General features: G+C 41.7%; 1 protein-coding gene across 2 annotated transcripts in view; it reads left to right on the forward strand.

Annotated features, from left to right (window-relative positions):
• The first annotated feature begins 3,989 nt into the window (after positions 1–3,989).
• Positions 3,990–17,503, forward strand: part of LOC126237257 (glutathione S-transferase-like) — a 150,552-nt gene continuing 137,038 nt past the window's right edge. Inside the window, exons 1-2 of one of the 2 annotated variants that reach the window (XM_049947179.1) lie at positions 3,990–4,083; positions 16,037–16,184. In XM_049947179.1, the coding sequence (XP_049803136.1) occupies positions 16,049–16,184 (136 nt within the window). In that variant the 5' untranslated portion in view covers positions 3,990–4,083; positions 16,037–16,048. The remainder of the gene's footprint in view (positions 4,084–16,036; positions 16,185–17,503) is intronic. The other variant, XM_049947177.1, reaches the window with a different exon arrangement.

Genomic DNA, 17,503 nt, shown 5'->3' on the forward strand with positions numbered 1-17,503 from the left:
GCAATTTGTCTTATTGACTGTGGCAGCTTAGTTAAACAAATGCAAAGTAATTCAGTCGGGCTATAAGGGCTGGAAAGGAACTGATTCTTTCGAATCATGTCTTCAAAGTATTCTGCTGGCGTGCGGAACTCAGACTGTTTAAAATTACGCTGCATAATAAGACTGTGTTTGACTCTGTCTTGCGTGTTTTCGGACCAATATGCCGATAGAAATGCATGATAAAAATCATTTAAATTATTACAATCTCTAATAAGTGCGCGCATCCGCGTCGTCGGTTCGTTTTCTAAATATCCAGACATAAATTCCAGTTTGTGATTTAGTGGCCAATTTGGTGGACGTGCGTACATAAATTGATCTAATCATGAACATTGATGTATGTCATTCTTAGAATTGCGAAAGATCTTAAATTTCCGAAGAGTTAAAAAGTGATTATAGTCAAAGTTTTCGACTCGTGGCGACAAAGACCTACCGCGTCTGTCCCAGTCCGAATGTCGATTATTGTCAAGTTCGCGCGCCTGGCGCCCTCTTGTTGCATCTCGTAAATGAAATAAATTATTTTCTTCAAAGCCCGACTGCTATCTGTGAATCTAAATTTTTTCTGCTGTCTTTTCCTACGATTTCGCCTTCAATTTGTTTGACTTGCTTTCGTAATGCCTCAAATTCCCTTTTAACGCGTTCATTAAATTTTCCCTGATTTTCAACATGTTTATTTATGTTCTGGTACTCTTCGGTTTCTACAAATGGCAATGGAGCTGTATCATCTGAATCTCTGTCCCCATGTAAACTAAGATTTGTCAATTTATCTGAAATCTCCTCAACTCTTTCCGATAAGTCACCTATTTTTTCTTTCTGTTTATTTACGTCTTCCGTAAGTGACGCGACTCGGGTTTCAGTATTGACACATTTAGTAGTTAACTGTTCATACTGTTGTGTTAGGTTATTTAATCTGTCATTTGGTACGGATTCCTCGATTCTTTCAAATATTTCTTCCTTATCGTGTGCACGTTGTAAATTTAACTCTGAAAATATTTGTACTATCACGCGATCTCTTTCTTCCTGTTCTCTATCCTGTTCCTTTTGTCTTATTTCTATTGAAATTAATCTATTATTGTGAGCATTCAAAATCGGTTGTACTTCTTCTCTAATTTCTTTCTTTAATTCATCTTTCATGTTTTTAAAACATGTCCCTATTCGTGAGTCTAACCGTGTTTCCATTGTTCCCATATCAGTTTCTAACCGTGTTTCCATTGTTCCCATCTCAGTTTTAATTGTTCCTATTTGTGAGTCTAACCGTGATCCCACTGTTTTTAATTCAGATCCTAAATTTAATATTGCACTCATCAACTGCTCCACATTGACTGGTTCGAAATTCTTTTCGCACCTAACATTTCCCGCAAAACGATCTTCCTTCGTCATAGCTGTAAAGCTATCTGTGTTCGATACTATTCCAGAATCTTCTGTCGTTAATCTCGTATTCTGAAAATTTTTTTATTGTGAAAAGTTTTGAAATGATTCCGGACTATTTTCCCGACTTACTAAATTGTTTTCAACTTCATTATTCATCATACTGTTCTCCTGTGTCGGCGAGTTCGCCATGTCAACAATTTCGTCATTCTGACTATCCATAATTTTTGCCTTTTTCATCGATCGCGTAATCATTTACAAAACATACAAAACTCGTCACTATACGAAAATTGCACACAATGACACTTTATCTCCAACAATACCATTCACACGAAATGCTTTCGGACAAACACGATTAACGAACAATTGAAATCACAATTGCACAAAATTGTCAAACCCGTATATAAGACATCAAAAATTAAATTCTGCAAAAATACCATTAGAAGAATGACAAGACAACTACAAAAGTTCAATTACCAAATCTACACATGCAATATAGACTACAATTACTAAACTACAGATTACTACAACAATACTACTGTCTGCTATTTTTACTATCAAATGAATTCCAAGGGACGATCCGAAGCAGTGGTCGCCACGTGCATGGGGGCTTAATTAAATACAACGCAGCCGGCCGTGGTGGCCGAGCGGTTCTAGGCGCTTCAGTCCGGAACCGCCTGACTGGTACGGTCGCAGGTTCGAATCCTGCCTCGGTCATGGATGTGTGTGATGTCCTTAGGTTAGTTACGTTTAAGTAGTTCTAAGTTCTAGGGGATTGATGACCTCAGCTGTTAAGTCCCATAGTGCTCAGAGCCATTGTTTTGAAATACAACGCAAATAATTTTAATTTTAGTCGCTGTCTGTCCGGTTACGCAGTCTCGTAACCGGTTGGCCCTGACTAGTATTAGTACGCAATCTGACTGCAGAGAATAACAACAAAGAATGAACGGAAATTTCCGTTAACACAATTAATTAATTAAGTCCCCAGCAACTATAAAAGCTACGAAACAAAAACTACGAAACAACAAAGCACAAGTGTAACTGTTCTGTGTGTGGAAGTGTGATTCAACGTACACATCTGGCACGGTTCTTACACAATAAGACAAGGTATTTTAAGCACCATTTACACTGAAGTAATTAAAAAAAACAGAAATACTATAATTGCACATAGAAACCAGAATTACACTCTAATACATGAACACAAGCCAGATACTTTGTTGACTGAAACTGTGACCAAGAGACATTGTTAGTTAGGAAATCTGAAATAAAAAAAATGTTTTTTTTTTACCTTCATATATATTGACGAAAAATACACTCTGAACATTACAACATCCCCATTCGAACAGCATCGGCTGTCTACCCCATCCGAACAACTGCACACGACATGCTCACAACTAGTACTGCTTTCGACATCCTCTCAACAAGTACTGACTACGGCAACCTCAGAACCACCACTTCCAGCCGGCCGAAGTGGCCGAGCGGTTAAAGGCGCTACAGCCTGGAACCGCACGACCGCTACGGTCGCAGGTTCGAATCCTGTCTCGGTCATGGATGTGTGTGATGTCCTTAGGTTAGTTAGGTTTAAGTAGTTCTACGTTCTAGGGGACTTATGACCACAGCAGTTGAGTCCCATAGTGCTCAGAGCCATTTTGAACCACCACTTCCGACAGCAACTTCTGAACAAGCACTGCCAGTGGAGGCGGCGGAATAAAACTCTTTGGCACAATCTCTGGCGCTGTGACTCAGTGTAGCCACCTTTCAGTATGTCGCGGCCTAAAAAATGGTTCAAATGGCTCTGAGCACTATGGGACTTAACTTCTGAGGTCATCAGTCCCCTAGAACTTAGAATTACTTAAACCTAACTAACCTAAGGACATCACACACATCCATGCCCGAGGCAGGATTCGAACCTGCGACCGTAGTGGTCGCGCGGTTCCAGACTGTAGCGCCTAGAACCGCTTGACCACCACGGCCGGCGTGGCATAAAAAAAACAGAAGTTTTAACTTTAGTGATAACGGCCACGAAAGCCTGCAGACTTACATAAGAGAGGAGTTCGTGGCCAGACAGATCAAATCAATCAGATACTTATGACGGAAAAATGCTTTCCTGGCTTGAGTCTTTGAGGTTGTACTTGGATCTCTCCTGCCATCACGTGAGTGACGTGGTCGACCGCTTCGTACGTCGCCAGGTAATGTAGGTGTCATCTTTGTGCAATTTCAGTATGGTTAGTATCAGCTAGGTTCTCCATCAGGGCGATATTGTCAGAGAATATATCCACCTTTGCGTCTGCCTCGGGGATGACGCTGGCCTGCAGCACTGGAATACGGAAAGTGTCGAGGTCGAAGCGCCATGTCTCCTTCCATACTCTAGTAACATTAAGCGTGGCTAAAAGCGATGCTACAGTGTAAAATCTATTTGGGAAATGCTGTTAATACTTTTCGCATTTACGCTACTGTCGTCACTAGTGTCTGTCACAGGCCCCCAGGTGAGAGTCCAGTACAGATGCGGTTGTTCACCTGCCTCTCCCCTCCCCCTTCCAGAGGTGGCTACGTAACGCCGCCCCACCACTCTCCGATAGCGGCAAAGCGCGCTTTGTACTACGAAGGACATTCGAGCGGCGGAACTGCAGGCAAGCGGAGGACACAGGAGCACAGAAGGAAGCCAACCGACACAAGCAGGTTAGTGCTTAACTACACTTTCATATAACTTTAATCATGATAACGGATTTTAAAAGTTTCCATTCGTGTTAACCCCGTACACGTGCCAGAGCGTTTCAATGCACAGTTTGTGCACGTCACTCACTCATTTAGCTAGCGTCTTTATCCCACAGTGCTCACAGGATATAAGAAGTTGCAGTCACTGACGTCCAATCAGGATCAATGTTTTGCTTGTTGTGCCTCCACCTAATATATTCAAAAAATGCTCGGGAGCACCAGGCGGAAACATATCTGTTGCCCCAGGTAACGTAGTCAGGGTATTGATCGGTCGAAGACTGTTAGCTGAAATGAAGTCTGCGTATTTCATATCTAATGTCTTTTTGCTTCGGACTGGTTGGTGCCATCCACATGTACGTAGTTTTCGTTTCGACATGCCCTCTGATATTAATCACATGTGCTGCGCTCGTATATTAAGTCACATGACGGAGGTGGGAGCAACTGTCAAGGATCATTATGCATATACAAACCTTCGACTTACAAAATAGAAGACAAATAAAAGTTTGAAACCACAATATGCTGAAGACCTTGTTACTTTTGTGTAAACAACATGTGAAGGCTCTACAACATTATTGCTTGGCTTCGAATTGCCATACAGGGGCAAACAGTGGAACGTTTACAATAAGCCTGTTGAGCACTAACTTAACTGTAGTGGAACAAGAGTAAATACCAAAATACAGAATTATCCGAATACTTCCTACACTTAATGTATAAAATTACGTTCCTAGTTGCAGCTTTAGTGATACAAGTACCACGTATGAACGTGCTACAAAGACTCTAGATCAAATGCTACCTTATGTCTTCTTATTCCTCCTGAAACGTTTCTCCTTATGCAGGTCGTTCAACGTGCTATATGTAACAAAGGAAATATTCGTTTGTACTCTTTGTATACTGAAAAGCAAAAGGAACGCACTGGATACCCTGTTTTCGGTCTATATTAAAACTTTGTTCTAAAGTTTTATAAAAATGTTACAGCTTTGTTTGCTTGTATAAAGTTTCAAACTCTTGCGATAGCGACGGACAGCTGTTGGCTGTCTCATACAACACTTCTTGTCCCTACACAAGGATGGTTTGATTTCATGTGTGTGAAGCGTACTGAGTTCAGCTGGGAAGTTACGTAAAGCTATTGAGTTAATGTAAGGAAGATTTAACGTCACGTAGACGATATCAGAAATGGAACACAAACTCAGACTAGACGAGAATGGAGCAGAAAACGGCCTTTCACCGCAACTATTGCTGGAGGTAGTGTGTTCTCTGTGGGGGTACTCGAGGACGACAAGTAATATACCAATATGATCATTATTAACGTTCATTGTATTACGTTTTCGTCTGTTAGTCACAATGAAGCACTCGTTTTCGTTACTGTTATTACCTCGTCTCTCATGCTATGCGTCATCTCGAAGCACAACGTGATTATAGTTCTGACGTGTTCTTCAACTGAGAAATGGCTGTTTCCAGTTACGATCCCCTTGTGACTTCCACTGCATAAGTGATATTACGACAGTTTGCTTGTTGGCGCACAGAAACCGATTGTGGTTGACTAACCGTTAGATATAACCTGTAACTAAGCTGATATGCCAGAGTGTATTTTAATACCGAGATCATTATGATCCATGTTTACAGATAATTGCTAACAAGTTTAATTAGTAATTCGTGCCTCCAGAGTCAACACGTGAAAATGTTTGCTAATGTGTCCTACACCTTGTCCCATAGCCGAAGTAGCTAAGCATGCCTGTGCAGGGGTAAGCCAGTTTGAATCCCCTTCGTGACCGAGCGAGGTGGCGCAGTCGTTACCACACTGGACTCGCATTCGGGAGGACGACGGTTCAATCCCGCGTCCGGCCATCATGATTTAGGTTTTCAGTGATTTCCCTGAATCGCTCCAGGCAAATGCCGGTATGGTTCCTTTCCCCAACCCTCCCTAATCCGATGAGACCGATGACATCGCTACCTGGTCTCCTCCCCCCAAACAACCCCAACCTGCCCGTGGTGGATGAAATTTTCACTGTCAGAATTTGGCGGGGAAGAGGAGGGGAGGTGGCGGCGTAAAGTTCCTGATAACCGGTCTTCGCTCCAATGTCCTGGTTTAAATCCCAAACCTCTCATTAAGTGAGGGTTTGTGACACTGCTGGTGATACGTCCGTCGGGTGGGGAAGTTAAGCACGGAGACCTCCCTTGGTTCTATTCTGGAGGAGTATGCTGTGTGCTGGCACTGTCTTTCACCTTCACCCTCCTCTCGTAGTCATCATAATCATCATCATCTTCATCATCATACAACACAAACATGACACTATACTATCACGCGTCTGTCCTACTGACCTACGCTGTACAGTCACACATACGATACAACTCTCAAATAAACGCAAGTAAAGGGACCAGTGTGCACGGAGGAAGAACATCCTTTCCGACAAGCATCTGGACCCACCCTGAGTGATATCCCACCCAACAATACCATACAACCTACACCATATGACTGCACGACATGTGTGGTGTGTGCATTGCCAAGAATGCCTTCGGTCAGAACCATTCGTGTTTTTTGTATTAAATGCCTTTAGCTCCATGTGGCTCTATTATCAGTTGCATAACCTCTGATCGAAAAGTTTCCATTTTTCGGCGTCGCAGCAGCTTAAATGCAATGTAATGCGACTTATGCAGGCATATAAGCACCTATGGTTCAAAATGGCTCTGAGCACTATGGAACATAACTTGTAAGGTCATCAGTCCCCTAGAACTTAGATCTACTTAAACCTAACTAACCTAAGGACATCACACACATCCACGCCGAGGCGGGATTCGAAACTGCGACCGTAGCAGTCGCGCGGTTCCGGACTGAGGCGCCTAGAACCGCTCGGCCACAGCGGCTGGCGTTATCTGCTCCACATGAAATCTCTAAAACCTTTACTTCGTACGCAGATCGTTCGGCACAACTGTGTACTATGTTGTTTTGTGAGTCTGGATGAAAAGTCCAACAATTTAGCAAGTTAAAGCTTATTAATGCGCAGATAATTTCTCTACGAATTATGACCGTGAAAAATGCAGGCTCGCGCTATCGTTCCAAACTTCACCTCCCAGCGATATACGTCTCGTAAATCTGTACCGTGATAATTAACTAATTTCGGTATGGAAATATACACACCTTGAATACTTGATGTTAGTTATTGGATTTTATTTTGTGCAAAAGACTATTTGAACATGTACTATACACCATAATGGCGTCTCACAACAGTTTAATCTCTCTCCTCCCCCCACACGTCCGATCTCTTCATTTCCTTCACGGAGAGTTGCCAAACAAATTCTTTGGGTCGGTAAGACACAGAGATGCGTCCGTAGCACGGAACGTCCGATTTTCGCAGTCGGTACATGCCGCTCACCACAATATCAATTCGTGGCATGCAAATCAGAGTTTTGCATACATTAATACACTATGTTATGTAGGTAGGCGAGGGGTTAGCGTGGCGTTCGTATCTTTCCGACGTGCCGTGCGTGCGGCAAATGCCGATACGGGAAATAAGGAGACGTGATTACCAAATACGTCGAAAGCGGACGAACTAGCTGTTGCTCCTTCTTGGCTGCCGAAGGACATAAGCCAGTAGACATCCCTCGGAGAATGAATCTGTATTGGGTATCAAGTTCCGTGCTGGTCGCGCTTCGACACAAGTTGCAAATGTAGCGCAGAAGTTACGCCAACTGAAGAGGAAGACACTCGAGGACCCGCTCTGTAGTCCTTATCACTCCTCATGCGGCTATCGCGCCTTCGGTCCCGTAGAAAGGTCCTTAAAGTATAGACGATTCCCGTCGCACTAGGATGCGCAGCAGGCAGTTACGGACGTCTCGATGGTGGGCTGATTGCTTCAGTGCTCAAGGCGGATTTACCTCATTGGCATACCGATTTTGGACTGTACGTCCCTCGAATGGAAACTTTTTGGACGCCTCTTATTTTTTTGAATCTTACATTATAACTGAGTAATTGCTTTTTAACCCATTATTCTATTATCTGAACAGGGACAGAAACTTTCACCTACAACCTACTTAGTAAATCTTTATGATCTCTATTAAAGAAATAAAATATTTTTCAGGGTTCAGAACCAAGTAATCCGGTTCTCGTCAGATCACCGAAGTTAAGCACTCTCAGGCTGGGTTAGCACTAGGATGGGTGACCATCCGGTCTGCCGAGCGCTGTTGCCAACCGGGGTGCGCTCAGGAATTACTTGATTGAGGAGTAACAGCTCCGGTCTCGTAAACTTAGATACGGTCGGGAGAGCTGTGTGCTGGCCACATGCCTTCCTTATTCGCATCCGGTGACGCCTTTGGGCTGAGATTGACTCGGCGGCCGATCGGTACCGTTGGGACTGAATAGCCTGTTCGGGCGGAGTTTCATTTAATTTTAGAACCAAGTAATAAGTTTTGAAGGACAACAGTTTCGCCTCTGACTGTTAGTTTCACTTCAAAATGAACATAATTGTTATGTTGAAAAATAGGCTACTATGTGAGAACTCTTATTGCAGGTAGGCTCAAATACAACTGAGGTGTTTCATGGTGATAGGATTCCTTGCTATTTCCACCCGTGTTTTATGAAATTGTGAAATGTAAGCAGAACTTTGTTGTGACTAGTTCGTAGTCTCTCGCGTATTGCTTGCTGTCGTGCCATGTGGATCAAGTGACATGTAACTGATAATGCATCGCTCGATGTTATATCGATATATGCAACGTACTGGGAAATCTTGGCCCTGCTCGAAGAGGAGTACTATTTCACCAGCACTGCATTTTCAATAACAAGCTATTTGTGAAATATGTGGAAGCTGTTGTAAGCGTGGTAGGATCTGCGATTTAAAGCAACTACTTTCCTATCGTACTGTTCAGTTTTCTCAGCTACAGTTTATAACCGATCTGTTAATTAAGAACAATATTATCAGGCTGATTTTCATACAGGGGAGAAGTGATCGATAATATCGGTAATAGTTAATAGCATTAGAAAGGTTTTAATTAAAATTATCGCTACATAATCTCTCATCAGAATAACGCCCGCAACAAAGTAGCGCTTCAGGGAAATCAGAGAGGGTTTAACGCGGCTACTTTTGTTTCTAAATTCTACTATATAAACTATGCGGGGGTGTTGTTAGCTCTCTTGTTTTCTGCACTCTGAATATGTCTATAGCGGGCATTTCCGTGTGATATGCTACGGAAGGGATCAGACCACTTTTGTTAAACTGCAAGACAATTGACTAGTTAATTTATACGGGATAGACTTTTGCCATAAGGTCATGGACTAAGAATATGTGAGGAAATTTGTGCGCGAGAAAAGTTAGCGCTCAGTATGAAATTCTATCACATTTCGAATAAGCGATAATAGGATTTGTGGACTATGTGAAGAGACGTTAAATTGAACACAAGAACGGGACTGGACATTTAGCTTGTGAAAACAAAAGTGTACGAAGTTTGGACGACTGTATCGAAGTATAGTAATAGACATAGCCTTTGCTATAATATATTTGAGTGGCAAACTACAAAAATCACTGTCATTTTAGTTGTCGTAATTGCTGAGAGTAATTGTAGGATCAACCCTCCTTTTCCCTCTATCCAAACGCAATCATTCATGATCATTTAATTATTATTGAATGTTGTTAATAAAAAAGCGAAAGTGATTTCCATAATTACGTGTTATTAGTAACTAATAAATAACACCCAAAGACATTATTAACTATCGTGTCTTCGGTAACTCAGCAACAAATGAAGTGTGATCGTCTGAGCAAAAAGTTAACATTAATTATTATGAAAACCCGAAATGTAGTCGCCTTTACAGTGAAGATGTTTGTGGCTGCTCCATCTGAGGTACGGATATAACGAATAGTAAGGCATATACAATAGATAACAACATAAACATCGTACGTCAGAGAAGTCGACGACGGAGGGCGGCTACAAGTACCTAAGTAAATGCGCTTGACATTTTTCCTGGGCACAAATCGCTGCCTCACAAAAACAAATCATAATTAAAATCTCACAGTTGGTCAGCTGATCTGTTTAGATCCGAATGACAGGTTTAAACGCTGTTCTGATCACATCAGGAATTACTCAATAAATCAGTCTCTACCGGGAAACCGTCAACGTTAGGCTCTCTTTAACCCTGAGGCTCTTGCGTTTTATATAATGATGGAAATAACTTCCTCAGAGACGATGAAGTGTTCTAATTACGAAGATGCGTGCTTCATAGAAATTTTCTGCAGTTTTCTTTAGTATCTGAAAAATCCTTCATTTTGATATGCAGAGTGCTCTCTGAAAAGATTTCTATAAAACGCGTCTTGGTAGTCACTGCCGCTTTTGACCAGATGCAAATCATTCGAGCATAGGTCTCAAACTCTGAAGGAATAAGATTAGATCATCTCTTGTATTTGATAGTGTCTCGGACTCCCTGGTAAGCAGCAATATCAATATCGCGTCTGAGGTTACGCGATCATCCAGCAGCTACGGTCCGTCACGGCTCCATAGATGGCGCAAGCCAGTTCGTTGGGTGCCCCGTGTTTCGCAGTTCTGCCTTTAAACGTGCGCACGCGGTCACGTCTTGCACTTGCCTGTTTTCCTTTGAAGCCTTGAGACAGCGCCGTTTGACGCTGTGCTCGACTGTTGCTTGTTTAGGACTTCTCTCTTACGGTATCCATTCTTGACCGATCTTGCACGCTTACAATGTGCCGTACGAGTAACAAAGAGAACTTTCTCCACGGAACGTTCTCTGAGAATGTTCTCAATTTCGTATGACTACAAATTTCGAAGCATATTTTCTGACAAGGGAGTTCTTTCTCACTGCCTCCTTTCTTCCTTGAAGAGGTTCTCGGTATGCATTGTCGTGCCGCATCCGGCAGAGAACATACGCGTAATCTTACATTTCATTCAACTCGCTCAAACACGAAAATATTCAGTGAACAGATATGAAACTGGCATCAGTGTGTTCTAGAGGAGTTACACTGCATTTCGATTTTAGTTTTACGTGCGACAACAAATTATTTCGAAAAGTAAGGGGCAGCTCACGAAATGCGTTTTCTGACGACTTTATCGAAATTTCGACACGCGAGAAACTTTTTAGTTTCGTAGTTATTTGAACACATTACGCAAACGAAATCATAAGGTACGTTAAATTTTCATCTTCTCCAATCTGGGACTGCCAGAGTTTTTTAACGAGATAGTGTGTGTGTGTGTGTGTGTGTGTGTGTGTGTGTGTGTGTGTGCGTGTGTGCGCGCGCGCGTGTGGTGCATACGGGCGCTCAACGGCGAGGTTATCACCTCGCAGGAAACGAATGTGGAAAAAATCAGTGAAGCGTGATCCTACACTCTAAGACAACGGCAAAGTATTAAAGATGCTATACAACAGAATAAAATACAAGTGAGACAAGAAAGAAGTTAAAAGGAAGCCAGAGGAAAATGTCACTGACTGGTCAATAACACGAGACAATGTTAGTTAAATATGTCGCATAGTAGTCTACACGAGCGACGAACACTTACGCGGTCGCCCTTGCGGTGTTGCTACGAGAAACAGGTGGCTAGGTTCGTAATAAACCAGTTATTAATTTTTCTGATCTACCTGCTTATTTGTAACACAACAAAATATAAGATTTACGCTGGGACAAAACATGGTGAAGAACATCTCAAAGTTTGAGTGATATAGTTGTCTGACGTATACCTAAAGTATTTTCCTACACTAGTCTGAAAACCTGTGTCTCTTCAACAGCACAAAAATGTCTTCATTTTCGCTTCGTTTCAAAGCTCACTCCTCTTTTTTCATGCTTTTAGGGAAGGAATTCGTCACCGAAATAATGATTTCATTGTTAAACCTGTATAAACTTCAACAGCTTCTCTCTTCAATATTTCTTCGAGTTACGTACATCCTTTATGCCTTCTGAGCAAAAGAAATTCTGCAATTTTTAGTAAAAAACTCGGTAAAACTTAAACTCACCGAAACTTACTCAGCTCGAAGTATGCTGCAGAGCTCACTTCAGAAACCGCTTTTGAGAAATTTCTCTAGTATTATTCTTACGAAATCGGAGGTATCTTCTTCGCGTTGAGTAACATCTTCCGTAGTTGTATTCAAGCTGAGAACATTCTCAAGTGAAGTATATCCTCCGACTTGCTTTGTTCGTGTGAACCGGAGTATGTTCTACGAAACTCACCTGGGTATGTTCTCCGAAACTCTAATAATAAAGTACATTCTCCGTTTCATTCAAACGACCCAATGAATTTGCTGTGTTTTGAACTCAGCTCTAGTCAGCCGTTCTCTTCGGAAACTTAGCAGTCCCCGACAACTCGCAACTGCTATTTGTTCCACCGGTCAACGCCTCACTCTGATACTGAACTTGCCTGCTTACGTCAAGTGTGATAGAAAAACGTCATCCGACCACACAGTTTTATGTTTGCTGTGGTTTCACTAAATCACTATTTCGGGTGGTGGGGTGGTAACTTTACGTAGGATATCACCTATTTCTCTCCATCCTTGTGAAACTATGTAATGTACTCCATCTGTTATGCCGTTGTCATTACTTCGTCTTTAATGATCTTGTCATCAACGAAACGTTAAAAACCTGCGGCCTTAATTCGTTCAAATATCTAGAATTTTTTTGCCAATCACGGTAAAACAATGTATTCACCTCGCGCATTATCTTCGCCATTACGATTCCTTAGGTTACAATTCTTCTTCTTCTTCATTTAAACTTCAGGGAGTAGGCCCCTCGCCTGTTCCAATCACAGTATAGTCATCTTGTCTATGGTATTCCCACATGTCATCTACGTGTGGTTTGTGGTTCACTACTTGTTACATTAGTCTTCCTTCGGGCATCATATAGGTGCATTCTATCTATTTTACTCTTTGTTTTCGCTACGGTCGCAGGTTCGAATCCTGACTCGGGCATGGATGTGAGTGATGTCCTTAGGTTAGTTAGGTTTAATTAGTTCTAAGTTCTAGGCGGCTGATGACCTCAGAAGTTAAGTCGCATAGTGCTCAGAGCCATATTTGAACTCTTTGTTTTACTAATTCGTTTACTGAATAAAATACCAGCTTAGTTCTGATTCCTACAAGTTTATCTGATTTCTTAGATTGCAGCCCTTAGTGCATCACCCATTATTATTACGTCTTGCTTTCGAATTATTCGCGACTGTGCGCCGTATGACGAATCGGGTGTAGCCATTGTTTTACAATGTTTTATTTTTATTTCTTTCTGCATTTTTTTGCTTTATGTTCTTTGTATTGTACCTCATATCATCTGAGTTCTGTTTAATTTATTCTGTATGTCATTTTCAAAGTGGTAGCCTAAGTTACAACTTAAAATGAGAACTTTTTGTAAAAATGACTATTTTGCAGTACGTTGGAGCGTGTAAGGTCTTTTCCTTTAAAAGACTTTCAAATGTGTGTGAATACCTAAGGGACCAAACGGCTGAGGTCATCGGTCCCTAGACTTAGACACTACTTACACTAACTTTTGCTAAGAACAACACACAGCCCATGCCCGAGGGAGCACTGGAACCTCCGGCGGCAGTGGCCGCGCAATCCGTGACATGGCGCCTCTAACCGCGCGACTACTCCGCGCGGCTTGAAAGACGTAATCTTATTGTGTGTCAGATATTAAAATTGTAGACAGTGCATTTGTGCTCTGGAGTCTGCTATTGCTGGTTGAGGAAAACTAGAAAATGTAATGGGTGCTGACTTGAAGGAATGTCCAGCGTCATTTAGCATTAAATTAAAAAACTTATTCATCATTCAGCTTGAAAGCAGCAGCAGTTGCACTCCTCCCAAACCCCACCCCCACCAGCAAGTATTCAGAGTACCCTCTTCAAACTCTTAGACGTATATTCAAAGAAAGTCCTAAAAACTTACTTGCGTAATGTTTCGTTACGATCTCGTGACAACCTTAGACTGACGGAGATACTAAGTTTGATACTGATATCCCATTACATATTGGGTCACCACCATAGCCAATATCATGTGGTAGAACCGAAACTGGCAATGGAGACCCTTGCGCCAAGCAATTACGCGACCCCCGCCAGCAAAATTCAGACACTAGAACATAGACTTTTGCACAAACGGCAATTAGCCGTGGAACTGGACAGCAAAGAAACGCACGCAAGAATCGTGCAGCACCACATACGATTGTAACACACATTTTGAAGTCGACTTAGTGACATTTCCCGAACGAGTATAACACTTGAAACTGTGTATGTTTCTTGCGCACCATTACCGGGCAAGACATCTAGGATTTTGTTATACACCTCTCAATATAACACAGTTAGATGATGAATCGTTTCCAGCACAAATGTCAGTAAATCTTTTGGAACTATTCACATATATGAAGTAACAAGTAAGTGCGACGGTTTACAGATGTAGTGACTAGTCTCATGAACACAACGAAGAGGGGACGATCAGTATAAATTTTATCTGTTCATTATTATTTAATTAATGCGTACTCCATTATTTCTTTAAAGGGAAGTAATTCAGTTGTATTACATTTAAAAATTTCATTCTGAAATATGATAAAATAGAAAGCAAAGAGGTCTGTAACAGACTAGACATTGCACACACCAATATTCGGGGATTAAATCGTAAATCTATCCTCCGTTGCTGGGGCGACGGCAAGTTGGTGATCAATTGGTCAGATCTCGCCTCACCCACAGCTTTATTCGACAGGAGTAGGCTACGTCCCACCACCTGGATCCACCCTCTCCCTTCCTAGTTTGGTCATGACTTCACTTCAAAATTCACTCAACAGCAAACTGCTCTCATCAGGTATTTGACATGACTCCCCCATTATGTCAATGAGAGATGCCGCCTTATACGAAGAAAGAAAACCTTCCTAATTAGGCAGCTAAACTTAGACCACGTGACCTCCCAGCCAACAATGCCAAACAACAACTTTTTTTAGGACATAATTTCATTTGTTTGCAATAATAGTTAATTAGTACTTCCTCGTAACATTTAGTCTGAAACCGAGGGGGCACAGTGGTTAGCACACTGAACTCGCATTCGGGAGGACGGCAGTTCAAACCTGCGTCCGGCCATCCAGATTTACACTTTTCGGTGATTTCCCTAAATCGCTCCAGGTAAATGTTGGGATGGTTCCTTAACCTTGCGCTCTGTTTCTAATGACCTCGGGATGTTAAACCCAGTCTTGCTTCCTTCCTTCCATTCAGTTTGAATAAGTAAACACTGCAAGAATGTGTGTGGCAGATATTTGTCTTTGTAATGCTTAGCTTAATTACAATTTTAAAGTGAATTTGTTGCTCTCGTGGAGGACTAACAACACTTATCACAGCTTTCGTCGTACAACTGAACATTTCTTAGTATGAAGAAAGCTAATTCGTCGCATACTGACAATACAACACACGGAATAAAAGTCCTTATTTTTTTTCGTATATACACACACTGTGATACACGATTTATAATGTTAATTACAACTGAAATAGATGAGTCCTCTCCAGTATAATAGCTTACTGTTCTTTTTTAATACTGATGATGACCAGTACGAGAAGCATCCTTGAACGACACTGACTTTATAGGATTGCCTGAATCTGAGCCATTGGAGATTTGGATCGCTATTAAACAGCAGTAACAAGTCATTTAAATAATTTCACATTTCTAGCTCACAGCCTACGCTACACTTTCATCTTAGTTGTCAGTTTTTTCTCGTACTGATATTGTCTGTACATGTGCATCTTTCATTTCATGCAGTATTAGAGGTCATAAACTGTGACGTCCACAAAGAGACACACCTTCCCTCAATACCCCATAATTTCCTATTCAAGCAAGACTTACTTAATATCCGTATGTTGCACATCTGAGCTTGTCTTAACTAAAAGAGGTGTGCAATAATAGATAAATATCACTCCGTGCTAATACCCAATTCTTCAGTCACAATTGTTTCTTTCATAAACCTCTGATTTTCAGCTTGAACTGGAGATGGCACCGAAATACAAGTTAACTTACTTCCCTATAATGGGTCTGGCTGAGCCAATACGTTTCCTGCTCTCATACGGAAAGATTGAATTCGAAGATGAACGATGTGATAAAGACAAATGGCAATCTTTGAAAGAATGTAAGTAAAAACTTTTATCTTTCATCGTCTTGGCTTGAGACTACTCTTCTCTTATCTGGTGCAGAATGAGGAAACTAATTGGTCTTTAAAAATGCTGAAATTGAGTTCACTGCAAACAGAGGAGCAAGTACTGCATACCTAGGAGTGTAATTTGCTAAATTCAGTAATTACAAACTCTGTGTAATAGAAGTGGTGGTGGTGGTGGTGGTGGTGGTGGTAGTAGTAGTAGTAGTAGCAGTAGTAATAGTAATAGTAGTAGTAATAGCAATAGTAATAGTAGTAGCGCACAAAATGATGCTTAAATAATTTACTACATAAATTAATTTCCTTATCGTTATGATTGCAGTCAGTGAAAATAGAAATAAGTCGAAATATTACACAAAAGTGATACTGAAAAACAAAGAAACAAGTGTGTTGCATGCTAGACGACTCTGCTAAATTGGGGCAAACTACAGGAAACGGCACATAAGAGGATAAGGAGTAAAAAAAGTCAAATGTACATATGGCTGGAAGTGCATTTCAAGAAGGTACACCCACTTGCTGGTGGAGACAAAAGATCTTCGCCAGTGCCCCATTATCAGCACCCAACAGGCAGCCTACCATCAGGGAAGGGGCTAAGCCACGAGATCGCGTGGAACATCCTCCACGATATTTGCCGCTATCTGTATCGTCTCAAACGAGTGCAGGCCTTATTACCTAAGGATGGTTTTCTTGCTGGTTCGTTACACCAGCCACCATGGTGTTGCGATTTCTGTCATACACCCTAGTCGACGATGAGGCTACCTTTACGAGAGACGGTATCGATAACGTTTACATTTACCTGTGAGCTGAGGAGAATTCCCATGGTATGGTAGTAGCGAATCGTCAGCAGCGATTCAGCTTCGGTGTGTGGGCGGGGATTACTGGCGCCCACAACGCCTCACGGTCGAGGCACATCTGCACATCTTACGTCCCCAGCTGAAAGTCATTATTTGCTGATACGAAGAGAAATGTGGCTACTAAATGATGGTGTTCCAGCTCACTGACCTCTTGGGTGTAGTGTAATACACTAGTACACACAGTACCTTCCCGCTTCCCTCGTGTGTTCTTAAGTGTGCTTTCAATCATTGAAACCTACTCTGTCAAAGACTTTTCATCTACACCTTCAAGTTAGTGTACCTCTGTTGGAGCACAGTTTTGCTCCTTATGATATCAGGGATAGTCTCATGCAGTTTGCCCCCTTTTAGGAAAACCACCCTGTAGATAGCTTGTAAGTTCTTATTCAGAGAATTTTCACTTCAAACGAGATGACATAACATGACAGTGAGATTATAACAACG

The sequence above is a fragment of the Schistocerca nitens genome, chromosome 2, assembly GCF_023898315.1.
Source record: "Schistocerca nitens isolate TAMUIC-IGC-003100 chromosome 2, iqSchNite1.1, whole genome shotgun sequence".
NCBI classification, from domain to species: Eukaryota; Metazoa; Arthropoda; class Insecta; order Orthoptera; family Acrididae; genus Schistocerca; species Schistocerca nitens.